Genomic DNA, 27,582 nt, shown 5'->3' on the forward strand with positions numbered 1-27,582 from the left:
CACATTGAGAAAGCGGCTCTTTTACTCGGCGTGATCATTTCACGCTTCCCCCCGAAGCCTTTTTTCCACCTAAAGCGTTTAGTTGCAGCTGACTGAGCACTTGCAGGGAGTGCAATAGGGAGCGGAAGGGTCGAATTATTTCAACCTACAAGTCGCCCCAAAAGTAGGGGACAAAAAAAAAGGGGGGGGGAGAAAGGGGGAGAGAAGAAAACTGCCCCAGAAAGGGAGAGAGATAGGGAGAGGGAGAGAGAGAGAGAGAGAGAGAGAGAGAGGAGGAGGAGGAGAGGGAGACGCTGGAAAAAAGTTTTTGATCTTTTCCTTTTTTCTCCCTCCATCGCCTCCCCCTGTTCTAACCGAGTAACATGGACCAGGGGCCCAAGAGTCCTGCGCTGCGGCTGGGAAGAGCAGGTAGGGTCGCGCCGTCTCACTCTGGCTATATTTTTGCTCTCATCAAGAGCTAGAACTCATCTGCTTATCTAGTGAACTTGTGCTTTTCTTGCTTTTTAATTTTATTTACGACAAAACTTTTAAACTGACGTTAAAGTTTAGCTTTTTACAAACGTTTCTTTAAAAAAAAAACTTGCTTTAAAGCCGTTCCAAGTTATTAAACTATTACAAAAACTATACAAAAGTTTCTGGAGTTGATCTCTGCAATGAAACACTCCGTAAACTTTTGTGCTAACTTTGAAGTGTAAAACGTGCTTTACTTGCAATGTTTTCTCTCAAGTTTGTGACTTTTGTGGACAAGTGCAGAAACTTTTAGTCTTCGTGTTGCTGTCTTTTAGAAATTCCTTAGGCTTCATTTAAAGAGATAAAGAAGATAAAAAAAATGTGCCTGAGTGCTGTCGGTTTATAATTTTGCTTCTTTAAAAGATATGTTTTGGTGTTTATTTGCTATTTTGTATTTATTATTATTTTCGTCATTTGCTGGCATAGAAGGAAAAGTGGCTGAAGTTGCTGGGTTTGGGTGGCATTGAGCTTCAGGTCATCTCCACGTGTTGGTCAATCACCTGATGGGGTTAGCTTAGTACCGAGTGGGTGATTAGAACTGAAAGGCAACGTGGATTTGCGCAAGATCGTGGTCCCTGTGTATCTCCACGTCTCACAAATGTGTGTAAAATGCGTCTTGTGAGGGTGGCCATGTGAGATATTTGTTTTTCTAGTTTGTTAAACAGAAGTTGGCGTCTCTGGTCGTTTCAGTCAAATGCAAATCTCTAAAGGATGTGAACTCGACTCTTTCCTTCGTGTCTCCATTATTTTATTCAACAGGTTAATCTCCTATAGGCCTATTCATAAAACAGCAGGGTCTGGTACAGCAATGGATCAGGCCATCGACCTTGTTATGGCACCCAATGGATATCACATCATTTCATATTGCTGCCCGCTGTGTCTGCATTGATAAAACGTCGTTTGTCATTAAGAAACTGTGGGTAGGTGATCAGCCTCTTTGAACGGGCTCCACGCAGCTTTTTTTCCTCCAGAAAAGCAACATCTGCTTTCATGACCCCTCCTTTTGCCTGTTAGAAAGAATATTGAAATGTACGCTCACAGATTTAAGACAGCTGTTGAATAACATTTTTAATAGAGGTTCAGACTGCAGTTAATGCTGTTTTGCGCATTCATTTATACTATATTGCGTCAAGGAGGACTTTTGAGAGCATGGCACTTTGTCTTGAAATAGAATTTTTTTTTTTAATCTTGGAGTCACCCTTCTTTGAAAATTTCTCTACAGATGATGCCACTGCTCTGTAAGACAAGCCAGGGCTCCTCTGCAGTCTTTTGTGGAGTGGGCCTAGCCCCTGATAAACGGTGAAAACGATGGGATTTGTAGCAATTGGATGATAGCCTTTTAGCCACTGAGGAAATCAGAGTTTAAAGGAGGGCCCCTCCCATGCTGATGTGTAAAGTCTTCTGGGCCCGGGGCCTGTACCTACGGCCTCTCCATGTTTCCTCTCACTTTAAGATACGTGCCTGGAGTACAAAGGAGAATCAATGGGGAAGAACATGAATCTAGAAAAGCTTCTGGTAGTGCGTGAAAGAGAAAAACTCGATTCTTTCCATTTAGCTTGGCTGTTATTTCTGTGAATTATTATTAAAACAACAACAACAACAACACGCAAGGCATTTATCTGTCTTATAAGACATTTTCAACACTCGTATATGATGTTAGCTCCCCTTGGCCTGTCTTCTGTCCACAGTAAAATACAGGTGTATTGAGAGTAATACGACCCACTCAGTGATATCGTTTCTCTGCGTATATTCTTCTGCGTCATTCTCTACCAGCCTGTTTTTATGCAGGCGCCTCGGAAACCCAGTGAACTGCTCTGCACTACTCTGACCATTCAAGCTTCAGCTACAGGATTTGTGTTTTCCAAAAGTCAAAGCTGACACGCCACCGTATAAAAGTTGTTGACCAAAACGCTCACTAAACTGTGCAGAGTACACTATGTGATGCACAACCGATACCATGAAAATGGAAGAGAGAAAGAAGTGAGGCAGGGGAGGGGAGGGAGAAAGACAACCATGACCTCACATGGCGTAGCCTGCTTTAGCTTTGACCTCAAGTGCCCCATCATAGTAGAGAAACTAGGCTGATATACGGCCATGAGGCCTTTCTATTCCACCTGGCAGATGACAGACTGGTCTTTACTTGCATTATGAAAGAGCCAAATGATTACAAATAGGACCATCTGATCGGGCCTGTGGGTGGGACAAGCAGTCTCAGCGATTTACCTGCTTGGCACACGGTCGAGTTCCACCCCGGGAAGTCCAAGACGGTTCACTCTCTAGTCCATATATTTTATTTATTAGTTATGACTTTTATATTTTATAAGCAAATGAAAACTTAAGAAGAGATACGGGAGCTTTCTCATTATGTTTACAGTCAGCGGGCGTGTAATAAACGAGCTGGTGGAGTTAACATGCGCTATTAATTTTTCATTGCTTTTTCGTTTTGAGGCTCGGGCGTAAAAAAGCAAAACAGCCGAAGCCTTCTTGGCGGATAGAGGGAAAAGGGGAGAGCAGGAGTGAAAGGGGGGAACTCCTAAACAACAACAGTGGGTTCAATTTGCCTCCAAATGATTAGCACAACTCCACCACATTCTTACTAACGTTTAAAAAAGTCTACAAACCCTTCATCCTTCTCCTCCTCTTCTTCTTCCTCCTCCACCACTACCACCCTCCCATCCTCCCGTTTCCAGCAGTGGAGAGGTAATGAAATATGGTAATGGATTTGGATCCCCGGATTAAAGTCGTCCTACCCTGATTGAAGTTTTCTCCAAATTTCAAACCCTAAAGCAACAACAATTTGTATACATGATTGATTGTGTTTGGATTTTTTAATTGCTTATGTATTTAATTTGCAAATCGGAGAGACAAGAGCGACGGCTGTAATTTACTTCTGTGGGGAGAGAAGCGCTCGTGTCTATATCTCAGTAAATAAAAACAGACTGGGTGCAGAAGGAGAACGTATTCAGTGACAGAAATACGTAAAGTATCATATGGCAGGTTTTGTTTTTGAGTCTTTGTTTGGAGACCCCTCCAAGATAGCAAAATAACCTGCTCCGCCAATACAATATATATTACGAATTTACTACTAGTAGTTTATATTTATATAGAAAGTAAAATGAGATATTGTCATATTTTAAAACTAGGTTCATTTAGGCCTATTTTAAACGTCACGAGGCCAGGAGATTTTTTTTTCCACTCTTGGTCCCACTTCAGAGAATTTTCAGTATTATCAGCGGTCCCCTGCTTTTCGACATTTTGTTTCGTCTTGTGGCCTAAATTCAGGCCTGAGGTGTAGGTGGCAAATCTAAATATCAAAATTAAAAATATTACTACTACTTCTTTGTCTTTTAATTTTTTTTCTATTTTAATGTTAAGAAAAATGCAAGGCTAAAAACAGAATGAGGCTCGTCTGCTGTCTGTCGTGTTTTTCCACGAGGCCTCATAACTGATGAATACTCAGCAAAGAGATGTGAAATATGAATGAGGATTAGCGTGGATCCTGAAAACAGGGTCTACTTTCAGTGGATTAAAGAACAGAGACGTGGAATCAATGGAGATTCATGAAAACGTATTTTGTGTTTTGGATGTCTGGGTTAGTGAAACAGACAAAAAAGAATAGAAAGAAAGAAAATGTTTGATATGCAGTAATCCCGTGCTGGGATTATTGTTCTTCCTGTTTTAGGAGATATTTTGGTCCTTCTAGGCCTTCACTGGTCTACTTGGAGGACTTAACTTAAGGTATGTTCATGGTAAAGTTCCTGTAGGCCACGTCTTGTCTTCGTGTGTATGTGTGTGCACCTGCATGCGCGTAAGGGGGTGTTGCCCAAGGTTGAACGCCCCCTCGTGGTTAGTTCCGCAAACATCCCATACAGAGGAGCCAGTCTAACCAGAAAGCAAAACCCCAAAGCCTCCAAGCTTCCAGTTTTTCAGAAAGATTTCTGAAACAGCGTCAAAATGTGTCATTTTTCATTTTAGGGATAACTTTTTATTTTCTAGTTATGCTGTACTTGAGTTTACATGAGCTCTCTGGGCTGATGCGCGCTTTAAAATGAGCAGAAGTGCAGATCATGAGAGGAGCAGAGGAAAGACGCTAACAACTGCAAATCAAGAAATCTGCTAATCTAAAAAATTAAATAGACTCAATCATATCACAAACTGACCTTTTCCATAACTGTGCATTGCCTTGAGGTACATCGAGCTCGTAGGTCTTTTGAGGATAAGCTTGACAGGTAGGCAGAATAACCTAAAGACTGTTGTGGTTGTTGTTTAGGTCTCCATTGTGACACTGACTTGACAGATTGTAACAAAAGCCGCATGCTTAGTGATGCTGTTAGACGGGCAGAAATGACTTGTGCGATTCTGCCTCCTGTTTAAGTGTCTGTGAATGACTGTACAAATATATCTAATCAGAGGGGTTTATGTGCATGCGGCACATATGCACCAAAACGATTAAATGTCTAGACACAGGAAGAAGGGAAATAACACTTTTTAATTTGGCTCATGCTTTTGGCTATTTGCTTGGTTAATATTACCGGAGCGAGGCTTCGATATGCCCTCTCAAATCAGGTGGGACGAGCGCGTATTGAATCCCCTCTTGTAGTTTGGTGAGTAAACGCGCAGCTCGCCAATTGCTTTTCGTAAAAACCGACATCCGTTTGGATCCGCGATCAATTAGGTAATGAGTGGGAATGCATGTTTCATATGTTTTCTCCCAGTTGTCCCCCTAGCTAAAGATTTATAGCATTGTGCTGAAGGAAGAGGGAGGAAACAGAGAAAGTATGCAGGGCCAGTTGTTTTCAAAAACACTCTGACTTTGGTAGACCTGTGCTTACGTGAATATAAAGATTTTATTTATTTTAGTTTTTTATTTTTTTTATTTTTATTTTTTACTCAAACGCGTTTCCCAGAAAGGCTGTGGGCCTATGAAATCTACTTTTGTCCACTTACAGCTACAGTTACTCATGCAACAGAAAGATGGACACTAGCTATTTAAGTTCTTCAGCATCCCTTCATTTATAAAAGCCTGCTGCAACTAAGCCTCATTTTTAGTAATACTCAATTAATTAGCCATTTAATATTGACATGAATAAATTGAGCGCAAATGGGTATAAAGGCATTAGTTTTTTTTACTTCGTTAATTGAAATTAAACATATGATCATCTACTCCCCGAGCCGGGCGTCCCTTCGCTGAGCCTCACCATTGGCTGACGCGTAAATCTGCGGGGCGTCATTGGTCTACGGGATTCGCTCGAGCCAATCGCCACCCTCCCCCGCCCGATTCTATCTGGGGCTGGCGGTGACGTGTGGCTCGCGCTCACGCTGTGATTGGCCAGATTCCCTGTGAGTGACGGGCAGCTGGCCGGCGCGTGTAGGTTAGGGTTCCAGGGGGTTGGGAGCGCGGGCGCTGTCCGCAAGAGACCAGGTCCTGAAACTCGCCGTGCGCCACCGCGGATGCTGGGCGCAGGCAGCTTTCTATTGTATAGTTAAAGAAGCCCGTTTATGTACAGACTTGAATCGCAGTCTGTGGCGTTTTTTGTGCTTTGAGCGCGGAGAAAAGTAGATCTTTTTTTCCCTTAAATTTCGGAGAGAACTGTTTTTCTTCTCCGGCGCGAAAGAAATCAAAACTCACGCACAAGCCCGCATCTTCGTTTGTGCAGGGTTCCTGGTCAGCAAGGAGGAGGAAGGAGAAAGAGTGACCGAGGGCTGAGTGCTGCCTTTCGTTCCTTCAAACAAGGCAACAGATATCAAGTCATCTTCAGTACCTTCTGTTGAGAAAGAGGGAGAGCGCGTCCCCCCACACCCTCCTCCTGTGCACTTTTTCTGTATTTTACTTTTCTTTTTGGGGGGATGTGAATCTTCAAGATGTGAGCACTTATCCGCTGTCTTTCATGGTTTTTTATGTTGATGGGAGATAACCGAGTTTTCCAGTAGAAGCAACCGAGGACGACTTATCGCAAGAAGCAATGTGCAAAAAAGAACTTGGGACAAAATACAGCCGCGAGTGGATCTGTAACGAATATTTTTGTCTTTTAAAAGCTCTTTTTAATGTTTGTCTTTTTAAATATTTCTGAACAGACTGAGAGGAGAAAGTTCAGCCCCCGCCGGGTTAGTCTCAGTTCAGGGGTCACGGCCAGCGGACCGAGAAGGAGAGAAAGGAGGGAAGGCTACTTTGTTTATTTTGCGTATTTATTTTTTATTTTTTGGCAAAACTTTTAACATTACCTCAATATTTTTACGACCCGGGACTGGTGCAACTTGGTGATAATGAGAAGCTGAAGGAATGAAAGCTTACGCCGTCGTCTCCCTCCTCTGGTTTAGGAGACGCCAGAATAGACCCGCTGTTGTGTCCCATCCCCATGAGGAGGGGGCCCATCTTTGATTCATATTTTTGAGGCCGGTTCTTTCTTCCCCATCCAACTGCAAATCCTCCATTTTCGATGTTTTAATATCGTTGTACCAGTTTATCACAAAGTGTCGCCTTGCCAGCATCGTATTTTATTTTTTAATCAAGAAGAAGAAAAAAGTTCCCTCTTTTAAAGGGAAACAGGCGCTTTTCATTCATTGGAGGTCACGGTCTTTCAGTAATATTGGCCGACTGAAGCGAGGAGTCCGTTGGCATTTTTTTAAAGACTCGTAATAGCTCGCTGGGGCCCTCCAGCCCCATCTTTCCGATGGAGATTCACTGTAAGCACGACCCGTTTGCGGCAATGCACAGTAAGTGTATGCGTTTATAATTTCCTTCATCTGCATCTGCCCTGAACTGAACTGTCTCCCAGACCGACAGCTCTGCGTGCATGTGCAACAATAACAGCAAAGAGTAAAAAAAATAAATAAAAAAAATAAAAATAAAAATCATAATTCGAAGAATTGAAATGTCGATTTATTTGTAAGAATATATACAAAAACATATGAAAACGTGTTTTTTTGTTTTGTTTTATTTAATTTAAATAGGAGCTCCCGATTTCGGAGAACTCAAAAAACAAAACAAAACAAACATTTTAGGCATTTTCTTTTTCAAATACAAAAAGTGTTTAATATTGGATTGTTTGAAAGTACTTTACAAATATGTTGCGCACGCGTATCTTTAGGCTGCTTGTTATTCTTTCTTATTATTATTTGAAAAAATCAATTATAAGTGACTTTACAATGTGGATATTTTCTCAGTCTTTAAATATGGACAGAAAACATTTACAAATCTTATATCTTATGAAATTATACATTTTTTTGTATTACTTACCTTACCAATTGTTTCTTACAATTTAAAGCTGGATCATTTTTCATAAATGTGCATATTAAAATGTCAAGTAAGTGTAAATCGACATGAGTTTTGGGTAGAATGAGGAGCTGAGGGGATTTGTGAATCGTGTGATGAAATGCAGGTTGCGCACATTGTGTCGGATTTGATGTTTTGTGGGAGATGGTTTGCTGTGCTTCCCTCTTTTGAAGCGAAGAAGTTCAGGGGTCAGAGAGGGTCGGGGAGAGGGAAAGAGAGAGAATGGGAGAGAGTGGGAGAGAGAGAGAGAGAGAGAGACTGGGGTAACAAAGCATGACTAAAAGCTGAACCTGATCCACAAACAGTAACCGCAGTGTTTCTGCACATAACCAGGTTAGACTGCACTTCACACACACACACACACACACACACACACACACACACACACACACACACACACACACACACACACACACACACACACACACACACGGATCCGGGAGATTTTGAGATTTTATGCGAGTACCTACAAAAACTAAGCCCTCGTTTTTACCACACAGCAGGACACAGTTTTATGTAGCTCAGTGTCTTGCTTGAGGACACCTCAACAGAGTAGCTGTATATATATATATATATATATATATATATATATATATATATATATATATACACACATATATGCAGGGGAAGGCTGTGCAGAAAGAGGGGGATCAACTTTTGGTCACTCAGTCGTGACATGGCGGAGCCTGCTTTGTTTTTTCGGTTCATTTTCCCCTCTCCAAAAATGTGCTGCTGCGCACCTGTGCGTATTTATGAAGAAAGAGTCAAACAGTGATGATAACAAAAAAAGAAGAAAGTCTTCTGCTAATATTAATCATTCTGAATTTGAGCACAAAACCTCTGCTGTAATTATAAGCAAAATGTCAGGTTTATTACAGTGTGCACTGAAACTACTGCAGTGTTTTGTATTTAGAGTGTTAGGCAGTAAAGACTGAAGGCTGATGCTCAAAAAGACGTTTAAACTGTTAAATTCGTTTGGTTTTTTTTTTTGCAAATTTGCATAAAAAATGTCACCCCCTAAATCAGCAGGCTGCACGGTGGCAGTACATGTTGTGTTTTCTCTTTACACTCAAAAGTCAAATAAAGCGTCCTACAAGCGTTTCAGCGTGTGGCTAATAGATTATGCGTTATATTGCACTTTAGTCCCGGAGAGAAGCCGTGTTATGTGACTGACATAGTTTCCCACGGTGTGTTGCTCTGTGGGATTTAAAAAAAGAAAAGAAAAGAAGAAGAAGAAGGAGAAAAAAAGTGCTGCACACACGTATCCAAAAGCTAGAACGAATCACGTTTCCTCTTCCCTGCCGTTTCAGCAAAGCCAATGATCCGCGGTGCTGATGGCAGCGGCGGGGCTAAAGCTATATATGTCAAAGCGCGGAGACGCTTTAAAACGATTACACCTAAAAATGTCAAAGGTAGAGAGAGAGAGAGGTCGGGAGGAATCGACTGTGACGCGTGGAAATGTTGTTGGGAGAGTTTGGATGTGCGCTCCATGCCAGTGTTGGTGTGCGTGTGTGCGTGCAAACGGGTGTGTAGGTGTACTTCACCTCATCAGGAAGTCTGTGAAGCATACGGGCCACAGACTTTTAAATTTAAAGCAGAGGCAATAACACACGATCCTAAAGTTTCATGTGTTATTGTGAGGGCGTAACAAGTGCGTGTTCGTCCCAAAAGCCTTTCCCAAATATTTTATTTGACAAAAATCGGAGGTTTTTCACCTACACGGCTGACACTTATAATTAATATTATTTTTCTTGCTATTATTTTTGCTTAAAATCTCATTCCCTACAATCATTTGCCTTACACACTTTTATAACGATGATTGAAACGTGAATAGCCCACATATGTGGCTCATAACAAGCCTGAGCACTCACTAACTTTAAAGAGTTATTTCTACCACGAGCAACACCATAAAATAGGGATATTTAAAATATCTATACCAGGTAATTGTGATGGTAATGAGTTGAATTTCATAATCACGCATTGTAATGGTAATAGAGGCATGCTGAATATTAAGTAGGCGAGGCCGTGGCCTACCGTAGAGACTCGCGAGTTATAGCGTAAAGAAAATATAGATCTGACTTTCTAATGTAGAGCTACACTGAGCCGGAACAACAGCAAAGAAATGTGGAAAAAATGGATTAATCTTAATCCAACAGATCGACTCAGACGCCATCGTCATAATCAGTGTCCGCTGCAAATATGAAGTTTACTTTAAATTATTTAGTTTTGGGGGACTTTTTCCTCTGTGAGTTTCTTTGAGCCTCGATTCTTCCACCAAATATTAATTATCCCTCTGTTCACGTAAAGAAAATACAAAATAGCACTATACGTCCAAAACGCCCGCCTGGCACATCTCACCGATCTATCCACTGTTTGCTCAAGGAAATTTGCTTCATCTGTATTCTCGCAGGCGACTTTCCAAACAGGTTTTCGGCCTAAAGTAATTTCTAGTTGTTTTTTTTCTTCCTTTCTTCCCCCTCTAAGACAGGGAGCGGAGAAAAGAGAGAGGGGACCGGTGGCGTTTTGTCGCGATTTCTCTTTTGCTTTATTTTTGAGTCGTCAGGCCGTGACGGCCCAGATGAGAGATGAGAGAGAGAGCTATGTGGACAGAGGGAAAGAGAGAGAGTAAGAGAGACACTGAGGAATGTGGCTGGAAGAGAGAGACAGAGAGCCTAATGGACCTTATTTTCTGGATGGGGGAGCGCGAATATATTCTGCTTTATCTTTGTATTTCCCCCTCCCGGAAACAGTGAATCAATCAAACGTTTAAGGTGGCGCTGGGTTCTTAAGGCAGCTCCTATAAAGGGTAAATAAATAAAATACAAGAGGGATGCATAATGACCGCTGGTCCCCTGGCAGGGTGAAAATGAAGCTGCTGTCTCTGCCAACACCCCCACACTACCACCACCTCTGGAGACTTCAGAGGTTCAGTAGAAAGATATTTAAAAGCCAAGGCTAGTAATTTGGCAAAATCTTCATTCTGCAACAAAGTCTCCTGAGCTGCTGATTGAATTTCTGTGAGCAAGTGGTTAATTTGCTTGGTCAGAGGGATGAATTACTGGCATCTGTCAGTAAACCCACCCAGCTGTGGGAACATCAGCCCGGGTTTCTTCTGTAATTAGTTTTAAGGACAAGAAAGGAAATCATTTCTTCTAAAATTAGGAGAAACTTCCGAGTTCTCTTACTCGGCCTTGCTCTGGGCTAGCACCGTTCACCTCTCCAGCCTGATGCCTAAACATGGCATATAACCCTCTGAAATGAGAACTTGTACAGCGTATTCAGAGAATTACGCTACTGAGGCCGATAAACAAATGCTTTTATAGATTTGCGTTTCTCCCTATCAGTATTTATGGGCTTAGAAAAATAAATTTCAAACACATAATCCACACAGCCTACCCCAAGAATGGTGAGAGTCTGAACGCCTAATACCAACAGTAAATACACAGATAAGTGAATAAATAGTTATCGGGAGGTTTTTGTAGGTCACAAGTCATTCCTCTCCATCTCTTTACAAAGCAAGGCGTATTTCATGCCCTGGCCCAGATAGGAAGGGTGAAAGGAACCATTTCATTTACTCTTATCTGAGGAAGGGGGAGGGAGGGAGAGCGAGAGCGAGGGAGCGTCTTCTCTGCAGATACCTTTGGTCAGGAGGAAGTAGCGCAGTAGGCTTCTATAAACCATTCTAGAAAAAAACCTTCTTTTATTCCTTGAGAGGTTATAGGAAATAATAATAAAGAGAGGAGGAGGAGAAATGCGTTTACACATTTAGACAACCTTATAAGGTATTCACAGAATGTCAAAAAAGAGTCAGAGAGCTGACTTTCTCCAGTGGAGGTCAGCTGACTCTTTCTTGCTTTAAGGAAGATCTGAAACTGTACGTGTTTGAGATGTCTCTGCGAATGCTGTACAGGACTGGGCAGTGAGTATTCCCAGTAAAGTCTTAGTAGATCAACAAATTGATCCCTTATTACAAAAACAGTAGGGTCAGGGGTGCCCTGTAGGCTCCAGGAGGGTCAACTGACTGCCTATGAATGACTATGAGCAGGCTCGTCTCTTCTACTTAAATTCTGATTATGAATTTTCTGATAAATACATAAAATCTGTTCACATGTTTTACAAAACATATGGTTGGGAAGTTTACTGGAGGAATTAAGGGTGATAAAGGGGGCTATGATGTTGTTCAAGTTATGTAGCCCACCGGAGCAAATTTGTAAATTGTGATTTTGGATGTTTTAATTAAATAAATCTAGTTCCATTTGACTCGTTGCTGTGTATGCTTTCAAGAGCAATAAGTTCACAGTACCCGTTAGTATGAAAAAAGCCTTTGAAAGCCAGAAATGTCCTTAATGGGAAATAAAACAGAGCACACTGAACAGTTGTGAGGTACAAATTCTTATTTTGGAAAATAAAATAGATAATAGACATCAAGAACTCATGAAGAGCTTATCACAAGGATAAAACACGTTTCTTATTTCAGGTGAATGGTCCTCTTCATTCAGCCACTGCTATATCTCAACGTAACATTACTGTATTATTAGCCATCTGAAATATAATGAAAGCACGAAGAAACCTTTTGCATACAGAACATAAAAAAAAACATGGTACCTCAGCACTGAATGATTTGCAAATCCACTGTTAAGTTAATAAAAAGGGGTGAGATTTAACATTTCTTATTCATAGAGTTAGAGCAGACAGGGACCTTTAGTCTCTGTTCTACAGTAAATTTCCCAAAAGCTCTGACATTTTGATGAAGTGTGACTCAGTAGCGTCTACAGTACATCATTCAAATCTCTGTGAAGTCTTCCGAACTCCGTCCTTCCAGTTTGTTATAAATTTAGGACATCCAAACCCAGGATAGTAACACATCTGATGCTATACGAAGCAAACAGTCTACAGAAGCTTTGCAGTACTTCCTCCGATGAATCCACTAAACGTGTAGAGCGGAAATATGAAAAATGACAATACATAAGCGCTAATTGGGTGAATGACTTCTTTGATTGAACAGGTTTAAAAGTAAATAACAAATCGATTAAACACAGCTGATGGTAAAGTTCATGCTGCTTGTCTCTGAGCTGTGGCTGAGCCCAGCTCACAGGGTCATATTACTCTGCCTGCGTTTTCCTGTCTTTCATAAAGAGCGATTGCTTTTCAAATTGTGCTCTGCAGCAGACGTCTGCATAATGAGACTTCTTCTATCTGAAAAAAAAATAAAGCAGTAAGGAAGCGAGTCGCCGTCCACGTTAGCCATTTGGAAATAGCTTTGTTTGATTTCACAGAATGAGACTCTCCACTCTTCACATTTTTGTATTTATCTCTCCTGTATTGACCTATTTATATTTATGCTGGAGAAAGCTGCGAAAGTGCGTGTGTGTGTGTGTGTTGTGTGTGTGTGTGTGTGTGTGTGTCTTTCTTTATTTTATGCTGATGGAGAGAAGTTGAGGACAGGGGGACAGGTTCAGGGGACAGCACGGTGTTTTAGGGGGTATCCCTGCTGGGGTAATGTGTTTAAAATCTATTACCCCCACAGCTAGGATTAGTGTGTGTGGGAGAGTGTGTGTCTGTGTGTGTGTTTCCCCTAAAGACGCAATCACTATGGTAATACAAAAGCCAGTGGATTAAATGGTTGAAATTTTTTTTCTATTTCATTTAAACTTTGCCTTTGGAGGGAAACACACACACACACACACACACACACACACACACACACACACACACACACACACACACACACACACACACACACACACACACACACACACACACACACACATATGTTTAAGAAACCTGGGGAACCAGTCCTGATCTTTCTTACTGTTTTCTGCTCACATGCCAAATTCCAGGATTCTGACCTGGCCCGGCTCACGGGGTCTCACAGCGTGGTGTTTACAAATGTATAAATGGTGTAGTCTGTTTAAGTGCATCTTCTGTGATATGCTGCTGACCTGCTCAAAATGTATTTCCAGTCAGTAGAAGCTTGGATATTTTCTACTATAGGAGAGCTGAAAGAAACTAGATGGACACAGATCATGTGCATATATATAAATTACTCTCCTTTGCAGTTTTGCCCTTGTCAGTTGTGGCTGCTGTTTAAATCTGTTTATGCAACTTTCTAATAGACGGCTGTAGTTTTCTGTGACTTATGGATACAGAAGAAGTTTATTCAATTATGCAAAGGTTCAGCTAGTCTTTTCTTCTATTCTACTTTTGCTGTCTTTCATTCATTTCCTTGTACTTTCATCCCTTCATCCCTCAGAGGGAATATTAGCGGTGTCTTTCGCTAAGGGGCCAAGGCAAGGCCTTGGTCAATAATTAATTAAAATCCCTTCATTTACTCAAAATCTTTGCTTAGCCTGCCCCTGGTGAAATTGGGCAAAGTTTGCACTTTGGAATAGTATTATTATGCTGAGCAGGATAAATCACAGGCGGGAGAGAAAACAGATGTATTTGAGATAGTAAATTAACTAAGCTAAGCCAGCTAAGCCAAGGGCCAACAGCTGTGGGACTGCAGCCTAGAAAGTGTTGCTGAAGTAACTATTTCTCAGGCAAACAAATGTAAATGTACAGAAACAAGCTGTTAATGGCACAGATCCAGCATCAATTTACTGAATGAGAAGTGATGTTATTAAAATAAAGCTCATCGAGTGTTTAAGTAGAATGGAAAAGCACTATATACGAACCAATCAATTGACCTTTTCCCAAAATAGAGGAAGTAGCCTCTAACTGCTGTGCTGCAGACTAGACTACCTTAGTGCTGATATGAGGTGTAAAGATTGTCTGAAATGCCCTTAAACAAGCTGGTTTTTGCTGCTACTTTATACAGTGAAGCTGTTTAGTTTTTGTGTTCTTCTGTCTGATATTGTTTTGACCTTTAACTTGAACCAAGTCTTGGTCAGTCTTTGATATGCGAATATAAGGATAATGGATCAATTTGTATGTTTGATTGTGTTGAAAAAGTTACATCAAGATCTTTGACTCTTGCCTATCCAACTGTCTGCCATGTATCAAGAATGTAATCAGAGGAAATGAGAGGATTTTGTAATTAATTTCCACTGAGTCCTTTTTTTTTTTTGGTTGCATATCGAGTTAGATTTCAAGGTTATCTTTGATTTCAGTGCAATTTTTCATGCATTTCTTTCTGTTGTTCCTCATTGGCTTCTTGCCCATCTCAAATTCTCATTCTCTTCTAGGACATGGTGGCGTGAACCAGCTTGGAGGTGTGTTCGTAAATGGCAGACCCCTCCCAGATGTAGTTCGCCAGCGAATAGTAGAACTTGCCCATCAGGGGGTTCGGCCGTGCGACATCTCACGCCAGCTACGAGTCAGTCATGGATGTGTCAGCAAGATACTGGGCAGGTAAGAAGCCGACCAGCACCTACACTCGTGTGTGTGATCAAAACACATCAACCTCCTCATTCAGTACTTTAAAGGATCCCTTTTCACAATAAGTTAACCTTTAAACGATGCAGTGGAAGACCAAGTATCTTCACCTTTACTTGTTGGATTTATTTGTGTTTTTCTGGTTAGTTTTTTTTCCATCAGGTGAAAAGAACACACACAGGCTGGTTCAGCATGTGTCAGACTGAAGCTCCTGTAAGGTCATACTGACTCCTTTGGTGTCAGTTCTGCTGTGTTCTTCAGTTTCCTCCACATGCACAAGCTGCGTTTTCCAAAGTGCCTCCATTTTCGCTCTGCTTCTTACTTCTCTCACACGGTTCTCTGCTCTTTTCTTGCTTTTCACCTTCCTCTCCCCTCTCTTTATATCCTGTATTTTTTTTGTCCCCCCCCCTATATTTCTGTGTCTCTCCTCACTCCCCCTTTTCTCTCTCTTTCTGTCTCTCCCTCTGCCTTTTTCAAAGCTAAATTCAAGAGTAAATCCCTGTTCGTTCCATCCCTCAGAGAAGAAAGGGGGACAAAAGGGAAAAGATTCATCACTTTTTGGAATTAGCATCAAAATGAAAGTGGCACCATATTTCTGCACCAAAAAAAGACAGAGGGAGATGGAGAATGGGAGAAAGACATGAACAAGGGACACAATCAAAAGGGAAAAGGCGTGTTAAAGAAGACGAGTGCAGGAAAAAGAAAAACGAATGAGAGACAGAGAGACCATTTGTGAGGACGGAGGGGAAGGATTAGCTACAGCGACCCTCAGCTATATCAAAAAATGTGCTGCTCATTGTTCTCCCATGCCTCTCTTTCTCCGTCTCTCTCTTTCCGTCTTTCTCTCTCTATCTCTCTCTTTCTCTCTCTCTCTCTCTCTCCCCTTTCCTGGCCGTTCAACTCACTGAAGCGTTACCATGAGGGGGGAGGAGGGGAGGGGATCGAGGGATGGAAGGAGGGAGGGTTGTTTTATCCTCTCCTCTCTCTCTGGTGCCAGCAGAACAAAAACACCAACTCTACCACCCTGTGTGTGTTTGTGTGTGTGTGTGTGTGTGTATTGGCTCATCGTTGTGCAGATATCAATAACTACGCTCATTTATTCACCAATGATTCAGCTGTGAATAATTTAAATAGTTTTCCATTTGAAAATAGATTGTTTTTCCTTTAGCTGTGTTTATACTCCAGCTGTGAATAGTCAAAAATGTGGAACACACACACTCACCCCCCCCCCCCCCCCCCCCCACACACACACACACACACAGAAAGAAAGACAAGGAAGTGCACATTTACAGGAACTCGCATCTTCACGGAAAGGATTACTCTACCGTACAGTGGAGAGAGAGAGGGCGAGAGGAGAGCAGCAGCAGGTTTAAGACTGACTGACAGCTTGCATCCACACACAGCATCCCCCCTTTTTTCTGCAAGCTGTGTAGCGCATTTGCTGTCCTCCCACCCCCTGTCCCCCCCATGCCCCTTCTGCATGCAAATACATTCATGACATAGCCATGGTGGACATGAAACGGTTGTGTGAGTGCGTCCCGTGTGCACATGTGTGTGTGTCGGTGCCATCCTCTTCCTGCATCTGCGTAATAACGTGAAATTGCTTAAGAGAACAGAAGCCGATCGCGGGACGAGTCAGGCCCTAAAAATGTTGCGTGACAGGTGTTTGAGCTTATTGCATTTAGCCTTTCAGCTGACTCTGACATCTGCAGCGAAATCGGCAACATTATGTAACTGGCAGTGAGGGTTTTAGCACGCCTTGATTTAACAAGGTGTATCCCAACGAGAGCAGAGTCTCTGTTTGCGAGAAGGAGCTGAGCAAATCAGTCAAAGATACAAAATAAAACAGAAATAAAGAAGACTAAAAGAAAGGATCAAATATACAGAAAGATTCCCTCGAATTTGCAGTATATTTGACCAGCATTATCTGACCGGTGTGAATAAATACAAAGTCTTTGATACAAACTCTATCCACACACAGATTATAAATACACAGTGCAATCATTAAATCTTCAAGGTGCTTTCAAGAGGAAATATTTCCACGGCAATATTTCGATTTAATACAGAACCTTTTTGGTTAAAGAGGATTTTAAGCCTATATAGCAGACACATTTGGACCTCATCTGGGGTACTTTCCACAGCTGTTGGGCAGGTACATCCCTAGAAAGTATTATGTGGCCAAAAATATCCCAAAAGTTATGACACAACTGGCATCAGGCTCATTTTAAGGAGAACTGTGACTGAATTCACATGTGGGCAGATATGAGCCACCTTTGGGCCAAACATTCATTGCATTCTGAGCAATGCAATATTCATAAGTCCATGCAGCGCATGGGCACTGAAGCTGTTTTTGCGATCTTCCCTGCTTTATGCGATGTGATTCCTCGCCACATCAAAAGATCAGCCCAAACCAACACGGAGTTTCAATTGTCAGAATTACCCAAATAAAAAGTTCTGTTTGAAATTCAAATTCAATTAAAAAAAAAAGATGCAGCTGATGGAGGATTAGCAAATAATCACACCCATTTCATACCTCAAATTAAGCAAATTAGGACAAGAACCACAAGTGATCAAAAAATTTGGACACTAAGAAGATTTACAGGCTACAAAAACTATTTTAATTGACATGGCAACATGACAGACTCGGGGGGGGGGGGGGTTAGCTGTCTATCGTGAGTGGAAAAAAGACCTTAGACAGGAGGAGCACGTCCAATGTTTGGTGTGTAATCCAGAAATAAGTCCTGACCACAGGAGGGAAGGTCATTCCTCTGTTGGAGAGCTTGAAGGGAAAATAGCTGAGTCCAAGTGGAGCAATGTTCAAACCACCACCAAGAGAGGTGAAGTAGAGGGGCAGTAAAGCAGAAAGCTGCTTTATGTTATATCTGGGTTCTTTGGAGTCTAGATTCCCCTTCTACTCGATTTAGCAGTGAAACAGAACTCCCAATAATTATTTCAGCATATTTGATTCTGTCACAGAAATTACCTGGCCACTTTTCAGCTTCAATAGGTGAAAGAAGAGGAGTTAAAGGATAAGGACACCGATACGAGAAATTTATTTTAAAAAAATCCTTCACATTTGTATCTTATTCCTCTCTGCCACTGACCTACATTGTTGTCCATTCGCTGTTAAAAACACAGAAAAAAAGCCACACTGTTGGGCTCTGTGTTAGTTTATTCACTGTCCTCGTGCTGTGAAGAGCCTCGAGATCTGACTCCACACCTGTTGATGTATATTTGAGAAAATGAGGAAAGTATAGAAGAGCACCAACCTAATGCTTTTAAAAAAAAGCATGTTCAGATTCTTATTTGGATGGAAACTTGAACTGAAATATTTTCAGATGCGGCGGCACAATCTTGATTAAGTACTTTAACCCAACTAAACTCGGCCTTGTTTCTCTTTTATGTTTTTTTAATTAAAGTTTTTTTTCAGGTTTGGATTTGGCACATTTTAATAAGGAGCTGTATGCATAAAAAAACGAACTAAAAACAGAATTTGCAGATTTCATATTCCATATGATTCTATTAATTTGTCCTCTCGTTCCTCTCCGTATGATCAATGCAAGTGTCTTTTAATTGGCAGGTACTATGAAACGGGCAGTATCCGCCCTGGGGTAATTGGGGGATCCAAACCAAAGGTTGCTACACCAAAAGTGGTCGACAAAATCGCCGATTACAAACGCCAAAACCCCACCATGTTTGCCTGGGAGATCCGGGACAGGCTCCTAGCAGAGAGAGTTTGTGACAACGACAGTGTTCCCAGCGTCAGCTCCATTAACAGGTACGACGGTCTGCATGCTTTGTGTATGTTTGTTTGAGTTTGGGCGTATAGCAACAGGTACAGCCTATTGGTAGAGCTCAGAGCAATATAATACTCTGTGTTTTATGTGTGTGTGTGCCTGTGTGTGAGTCTGGGAGTGGAAAAGAGAATAGTAAAGAGGCCCCAGTCTCCATATGTATGAAGTGGCTGCAGCTCAGTGGTTCAACACGATGGTACAATGACAACCCTTTCCCCTGAGCATAGAAGCAGAGAGAGAGAGGGAGGGATGGTGAAATAAGAGAGAGAAGGAGTGAGCAAAAGAGGCAGACAAAAGGGAAGGAAGGTGTGTGGGGGTAAGGAAAGAAACAGACACAAAAGGAAAGGAAAGAAAGGAAAAGGGAGAAAAGGAAATGAGAGGAGAGGAAAAAAGGGGAGGAAAGGAAGAAAAAGGAAAGGAAAGAGGAAGAAAAGGCTTGCATGAGCAGCCAAGCAGGAAGTGTGAGGCCCCTCTGCCATGTCAGCCTGCCTCAGCCACTTCACACACACACACACACACACACACACACACACACACACACACACACACACACACACACACACACACACACACACACACACACGCACAGACACATATACACAGTTTTGCTCCCACGATGGTCATGTTCTCTCTGTCACTCAGGATCTCTCTCACGCACACTCACACAAACCACTTCACACACACTAATATCCCCTCTCTCCTCCTGCAGGATCATCCGGACTAAGGTTCAGCAGCAGCCTGGTCAAACGGGCTCAGTGTCGGCTCACAACCTAGGTAGGTTGCTGTTCGAAAATCCTGTTTCCAGCCATCAAAGCCAATTTTTTTTTTAACAAAAGAAGTGTTTTTGTGTAAATCTCTCCGGAGAGGATCTTCTGTGCTGAACAAGAAAACAGAGTTTCTGGACCTGTGTGAAGACAGGATGCTATGTGCCACAAAGTTCCAAATCTACATTGCATCCTTACAGTCAGCTTTAGATTGTCATTTTCCACGTAAGAAGTATGTTTAGGGTTTGTTTCTTTTTTACCAGAGTTTTGTGTGATGGTCAGGTTCATTTAGCCTTTTTGGGCCAACCGAGAGCTGACTGAAGAACGAGTAAGGTAGTGTACGATCAAACAAAGGTGACCGGCTGGATATAAAATAACAGTTACATATTAAGCTTTCATATTCTTGGCCCATCCGCTATGATGACTGTAACCGAAAGCACACTGGTAACATTATTACAGTAGTGTACAATGTAACTATTAAGACGTACAATAGTCCCAATAACAACAATCAAAGGGATCCACGGCGTGAAACCATGTCATCCTAAATATAACTGTTTCATAAATAAGTCAACAAAAATGCTCGTCATTGTAATATCAAAGCATTAGAGATCTTTATCAGTTCCTTCTCAAATGGGTACTAGATTAGCAACACTGGCAAGCATTTAACTCTTTGATTATTGGAGGTTATGACTGGAAATTGATTATTTACAATGATATTCAAGTTCAAAGCGAGGATGCACCTGGTGAGGCATATTCTCACGGGCTAGAAAAGATCATATTTACGGTTTCTCAGTTACATCACCAAATTATTACTTATAGGTTAATGGACTTCTTGTGACCTATGCACCAAACTTTACACTATGCATATTCATAAACACATTTTTTTTCATCCATATTGCTACAAGCAGTGATTAGTGGGGAAGGATACACAGCTTTCTGCCCCCTTTGTCAGATTAATTCAGCTGTGTTTTGTTTGAGCAACATAGTAGTTTGAAAATAAGTTTGAGTATATTAGCAACAGGTAAACTTTTGCTTTAGTTTCGATTAGCACGAGTTAAAATTATGTTAAGTGCAGCTGGATGAGATCCAAAACCAGACAAATATTAAAGGACTTATCGGAAGGTTCTCATTATATATTTTTAATAAAGGACCCGTAACCTTTGTCAGTATACAGTTAATTATCCTGTTAGACACTGAAAGACTATATCTGTGGCATCTATGGCTTGAACATTATTTCCTTTTATTCGATGAATATCGCAGCGTACACACAGATACGATAGCCTTTCTCTCTCTTCCTCACTTTGCCCTGCAGTGGATTGTGTTTCAGAGTCTCTCATATCTTCATAATCGCACATTGTCTATTAATCTAAATTAATTTCACACACACTGCTCCCTGACTCCTGCCTTTTACTCACATTTAAGCGACACACACACACACACACACACACACCCTAGATGCAGTGAGACACACACGCACACGCTTACAGATTACACAGATAAATGGGTCCCACTCCCAGGCGGAAAATTGAACATTTGGATTTGCAGAATAAAAGCGTTACGTTCTGATAAAAAAAAGAGTGAAAAGAAAGAGAAAGGAAAATCAGATAATTGAAGTGCTAAATCAAGTGATGGGAATAGGAGGGATATGCATTCATTATACTCTCCTTGTCGTTAGCGAAAGAGTAACGGCTTGAAGGGACTTTGATCCTCTGGTTTACCTGCCTTTTTTACCCCCTCCTTCTTCTTTATTGCCATTTCAGTCTTGTCTTTCTCTGTTTGGGGGGTCTGCTGGGAGAGGGGATTAGTATGTCTGTCTCCACACCTTTCTGTCCCTCCTGGGATACCATACTGTCACTCAGCCCCACGTCCGCTTACAGGGGTACAGATAAGGGACCAAGAAGTGAGCGACTGTATGTTTAAGCCTGTGCCTGCGTGTCAGGAGGTTGCAGGATGCGTGTGTGTGTCCGTGTTACTGAAGCGGTGACAAGTATGTCGCTGTGTCACCCGGCAAAGAACTTGTCTCCTCCAGGGGGAAGATTAAAGGAAGAGACAACAAAGAGCAAAACACTAACAGAGGCTGGTCTTTTGTGTCTTTTCCTTTAGTTTCAATTTAGCCGATACAACCGAGTGAAATTTAGAGAGAAAAAATGGACTTTTATTGATTTTTTAAAAAAGAATAATAATTAAGATTTATATTGTGTGGCAATCATGCCACAAATATATGAATAAGGACACTTGATTGTTGTTTTTCAAGCCTGAAAGGCATCCGCACACACAGACACACAGAAGAATTTCTCAGAAAGAGCTTTGTGCACAAAAACTATAGCTTACTGTTTATTTTCAATTAAATATTTGTGCTTTCAAATGAGATCCAAAGACACATGCAAATATATTGGATTCAGTTCATTTTGGTGAGTGTTTATAGAGTTTTGTGACACAGTACATTAAAATATACAGTCTGTGATATTTCAGCAACAGCCAGAAATTCATAAAACACTTTGCTGTCTTCTTTTTCTTATCATTTTATCTGAGATGTGATCATAAAGTAAAACATGAACATTTTAAAAAATACACTCTTTTCTTTACAAGTAATTGTTTTATTGAAAGCAAATGTTTCAGTGAGTTAAAGAGTCACTTATGCCTTTTTAATAAAATCACACAGCTTACAAGAGTAAGTGTCCACATAACACAATAAATGTGTTGTGCTTTCCCCCATTTTATTTTACAATACGACTCTGAGATTAAGTAATTCCTCATTTCAGTCATCTGTTTTTTGGGTGTTCTTTTGCTTTCTCAGTATATCCTTTAAAGTGTTGGCATTGTCATGTGATCTGTCTGCAGCAACGTCCGTGCCAGCCACACAGGTCTCAGCAGTGACCAGCGACTCGGCCGGCTCCTCGTACTCCATCAGCGGCATTCTGGGTATCAGCTCAGCTGCTGATGTAGGCAAGAGGAAGAGGGATGAAGGTGAGCAAACAGCTATGCTTTGTATATGTCCCACTTTGCTAATTTTTCCTGGTGGATGCACAAGGCACACGAGAATCTAACACACAAGCAACAGCAACGGGACATGTGAATAAAATATCTTCATTGAGGAACGCAGATTTATTTACTAACAGTGTTTCATGGGATAGCAACCCGAGAGGCCAGCTCATGCACGCACTATCGATCATATACTTCTGTCATACTTGGTCAATGTTGCGTGCTAATGTATATGCGAGCTTGTGTATGTGCTCATAGGTACTGGATGTATATATTTGTGTACGCTGATATGCCTCCACGTGTTTGCTTGATTGTGTGTGTGTGGGGGTGTGTGTGTGGGGGGGTGTCAGTGGCATTAAAAAGCCATCACACAGACGGTCTCCTACGGTAAATGAGACAGGACCAGATGTCGGAGCGAGAGGGGGTGACAGAATGCCACTGGGGGCTATTTCGCTCTCTCTCTCCCTGACACACACACACGCGCACACACACACAGATACAGTGTGGGATCCTTTTTCCCACTGCTGATGAATTTTCAGAACACTCCAGCAGGTTCCAGGTGAATCCCAGGTGCACCTTGATATGCTCGGATTCAGCCCACTTAACCATCAGTAGAGTACAAAGACTTTAGACCCAACGCAGACATAGAGACATGCACACATATATCATTGATACACTGGATCAAAGTTTGACTTACTATGTGAACAGTTTGTCCATTGATAAATGAGGTTTTAGCTCAATCCAAAATAACAACAAATTGCACTCTCATCCTGTTCAGCGATCATCCGCTGGTTGGGGTTTCCTCCGTCTTTCTGTTGCAACTGCATAAAACGTCAAAATATGTTACAAAGTTAAGGTTGAGGTAGAAGACTTGGTGTATCCATAAAAGCAAAATGTGACATAGTGTTCTAAAAGCAGGCTTAAACACCCGGTGAAGCTTGAGACACACTCTAGACTTTAAAAACTGGGGCAGACAAAGAACCTACACGATGAGGAAACTGCCTTTTCTCACATTAACACTTGAAACAAATGTAAAATGGCAATTTTCCCTCACATTTTCCACATTTCGTATTCATTAAGTTATCTCGCATGCACACCTTGACTTACCTTGATGTGCATGTATGATATCTGCGCAACAGAACTGAAGAGAAACAAATCAAATTCAAATGTTTTAGATATATTCGGTTAAATTTTACACTAAGTTTGACGGGACTCTGATTTTAGTTGCTGCTCTTGAATAAGATCAGAGCACTTGCACAGAGCACAGTGATTGTCATGTCCACATTTTGGCTCACTGACAGAGTAAAGACTGAAAGATTAACAGATTCACCTGTGTTAGTGATCATAAGTCTGAACGGCCACAGTGAAACTGGTCTCTGACTGATTTCATCCATGCCTCTTTGACATAAATAATATAAAGTATTAATCCACCCCATTCTGTGCTGTATTGTCTTCAGCAGAAACTCTGCAGTCAGATCTGTTGCTGAAGGAAAGTATCTGTAGCCTAATTAGCGGTATTATTGTTTCACTTTGTTCTTTATGTGCATGACACACTACACCATGTGCTACATGTGTGGTCTGTCTGCCGGTTTTCTATGACTGCTGCTGGACTTTCCATTTCACAGTTCGAATCGAAACATTGTATCACTTCTCGTTTCATTGAAGCATTCAGAAAGCATCATTCGAGCATTATGTCTCTCCGTGTCACGTTTCGCTTGTGTGTTTTATCTGCAGCGTTTCTGTGCCAGAGGTCTGCGCGGTTGGCTCTGTGGTCTAATTAACAGCATTGCTAATCACAGCTTCCATTAGAGCAGCCCCCGCTGGATAATGACACACACACACGGCAAGGGGCGACAGGGGGAACAGCATGCACAGACATGGACAGACAAACACATACACAGGCAAACAATAAGGCAAGCTTCTGACGACGAGTCACGGCCATATGCCCGTCTTTGCAGACATTCTTACACACGGAGAAGGAAGGCATAAACCCACAGTACACTACAGTGACACACCGGACATCACCAAGGCTCTTTTGTTGACTTTGTCTGTCTCTCTTTGTACAGGTGGATATATCACACATACAGCAATGTGACAGTTTGTGTAGTTCAGAACGCATTTAGAACAATGATTGGTCCATTTTTTGGTGGGGTGGGGTGGGGGGGGGGGGAGCCTTGAGTCAGTCTGTTGCAATTTTCCTGAGTTTTTTGTGTAAAAAATCCCCAAACACACTGCAGCTCTTATTTTTATTTATTAATTCATTTATTAGAGCAGGTTAATGTTAGCTGAATCCTCTGATGATCCTAAGGCGGCATGGTCTGCATGCTTAATAAACAGGCATTTTATTACATATGCAGCCCATACTCTTTTAGTGAGCCTTTAGTGAGAGAGGATTAACAGTGGCCATTGACTCTTTCCTAAACTGGTATGAGAAGTTATACCTTTTCCTAATGATTAAATCCACTAACCCTGCTGATAAACCAGTACAACTAGTTACAAATTGCTTCGCAATGTGCTTAAGCCATAAGCTTATACTGGAGCATGTGGAGTGACCACATAAACTGAACAAAAGAAACCTTTTGACCACAAAAAACAAGTTGTTACTGAAAATATTCTGTCCCACTACATCATCTGCTACTCTGCCAATATAGCCAGTAAACTGTACCAACATCAGTAAACATACAGAGTGGTTCATCCATTGTTTTGTAGCTGACAGGCTGTTTGCTAGTGTAGGTAAACCTCTTGTCTAATTCCCATAATTCTCACATCAGTCAGTGGTATTCTTTGCATCTGTCTCACTCAATCACCCCCCATGAAGTTGAATTTTAACTTGGTACCAACTCATTTTGTGCCTCCACCAATTATTTAGTCTCTCATTGCTACATGTTGTTGAACTCCACACTCCCTGGTGTCCACAGCATCTCAATTCCTGCAGCAGATTGTGTTTACTCTTTGAATTAAATGTGTTGTGGAAAATATTATGTTTTCAATAATGGAATGTATCTACAGAGACAGAGGTATAAATAAAGCAAATGATATTCTAGCTCACAAGAGGCACCCCACTGACTCCTCAATTGAACTGTTGCCATCTGGTCAACAATATTGCCCCCTCGATTTGCTAAAAACACATCTACATTAGAACGTGTTCTCCAGGCCATTGACTTTTAAAACTGGTAAAACATAAATCAGTAGTTCTGGTGCTGAGCTGGTCTGGCCATCCTAATCTGTTGCAAGGTGCGCAGTATGAGTGAAATGATGCTTAGTTTGTTGTGATGAAATTGCTGGTTTTTTTTATATCATATCATTGCATATCATATCTGCTGTATGTGCTTGTGAGGACGTCAATGCGTGCAATGGAAACTGTTAGCCATGAGCATATCAAACAGCTGCTGTGCACGTGAACACAGGAAGGAGGGATCAGTAGCTTGTGTTGTGTATGTATGTGTTCTTGTGTGTTGGTAGGAGGAGTTTGTGGGGGTAAAACCCTGTGGTGACCTGTGCCCCCAGCCAAAGCGAGGGGAAGTTGGGGGTGACTGGGGCCAGAAAGGAGATGAATGGGTGTGAATGGAAGAACTTGACTTCTGGGGCCAAAAGGGGACTATTGTACCTTAACCTATTCACTTTACACATTGAAGCTTCTGCTGCTGCTGCTGCTGTGTGTGTGTGTGTGTGTGTGTGTGTGTGCAAGCATCCAACATGCATGTGGAGTTCAGGACAGGTGGGCCGGTCACTAAAGGGAGTGCTGTTTTTTTCTTCCTCAAATCTGTGAGGGGAAATCCACTCTCAGTATTTTTAAGTCATGCACATTTTTCAAAATATAACAACAAATAGTTTCAATGGCATTTACCCAGAATGCCAGATTGACCTCTCACCCCCTTGTGCATCCACTGTGACATGAGGCAGCTTACAAAATAAAAGATGCTGGGAGTGAGCAAGAGATGCAGGGTGGAGGGAGGGGATCGTCGCCCTTCGCGCGTAGCTCCTCCCGGCTTACAAAAACTTTGATCTCTAGAGTTTGGATCAGGCACATACACACTCTCACAGACAAAAAAAAATCATTACACACACACATGCAGGGAAGAGCTGGGGCTGTGAGGTCAGACTTGTGACACTTAGGCTATCAGCATGATTATCTATGTCAAGAGCAAAAAGGAGCACACTGGTGGTGTTCTAACCTCTGCAGACATGCATGTATAAGCAGGCAGGAAAACAGACAAATAAGTGACAACTCATCTAATTCTTTAGGGTATTTGGATTTAATAATTCAACTGCTTCTGGATTCTTGGGAAAAATGGCAGCAGCAGGCTGTTATGGAAGACGACTGTGATGGAGAGAGAGCAAGAGAGGCAGGAGGGAGGGAGAAAGAGAGAGACAGACAGAGAAGGCGGAAGAGAGAGGAAAAAGGCAGAAAGGAGAGAACAATAAGGGCTCATTGTTTGTTTTGTTCTGCTCTGAAAAAGAGGGAAGAGAAGCGCTTCCCTTCTGAGACTGAATCACAGAGATAGAGGCAGCTGTGTGTGTGTGTGTGTTTGTGTGTGTGTGTGCGTGTGTGCGCGCATCCAACAGTGAATAGGATTTAACCCGTCACGGCAATGAGTTTCTTTACCCATCCATGGATACAATGAGACCAGCCGGATATCAAGCTACCCACCCACCCACACTCACAGCCTCAATCACATCCATACCAAGGCCCATGCATGCACACCTCAAGACAGACACACACACACACACACACACACACACACACACACACACACACACACACACACACACACACACACACACACACACCTTTACACAACTTCATACAGATGAATGAACAATATTGATTATCATAAGTAAAAGCTTTGTTCTTACTGCTCGATTACAGCAGGTTCTGTCA

At 41.8% G+C, this 27,582-nt stretch overlaps 1 protein-coding gene across 4 annotated transcripts in view; it reads left to right on the forward strand.

Moving 5' to 3' along the window:
* The window catches only part of pax5 (paired box 5), a 57,078-nt gene continuing 29,496 nt past the window's right edge, over window positions 1-27,582 (forward strand). For 2 of the 4 annotated variants that reach the window (XM_004564282.4, XM_004564284.4), the window contains exons 1-5: window positions 5,942-7,224; window positions 14,971-15,136; window positions 18,741-18,938; window positions 19,664-19,728; window positions 22,560-22,685. In XM_004564282.4, the coding sequence (XP_004564339.1) occupies window positions 7,182-7,224; window positions 14,971-15,136; window positions 18,741-18,938; window positions 19,664-19,728; window positions 22,560-22,685 (598 nt within the window). In that variant the 5' untranslated portion in view covers window positions 5,942-7,181. Of the gene's footprint in view, window positions 409-5,941; window positions 7,225-14,970; window positions 15,137-18,740; window positions 18,939-19,663; window positions 19,729-22,559; window positions 22,686-27,582 lie in introns of those variants that run through there. The other 2 variants (XM_004564283.4, XM_004564281.4) reach the window with 2 other exon arrangements.

Source organism: Maylandia zebra, linkage group LG6 (genome assembly GCF_041146795.1).
Source record: "Maylandia zebra isolate NMK-2024a linkage group LG6, Mzebra_GT3a, whole genome shotgun sequence".
In the NCBI taxonomy this organism is placed as follows: domain Eukaryota; kingdom Metazoa; phylum Chordata; class Actinopteri; order Cichliformes; family Cichlidae; genus Maylandia; species Maylandia zebra.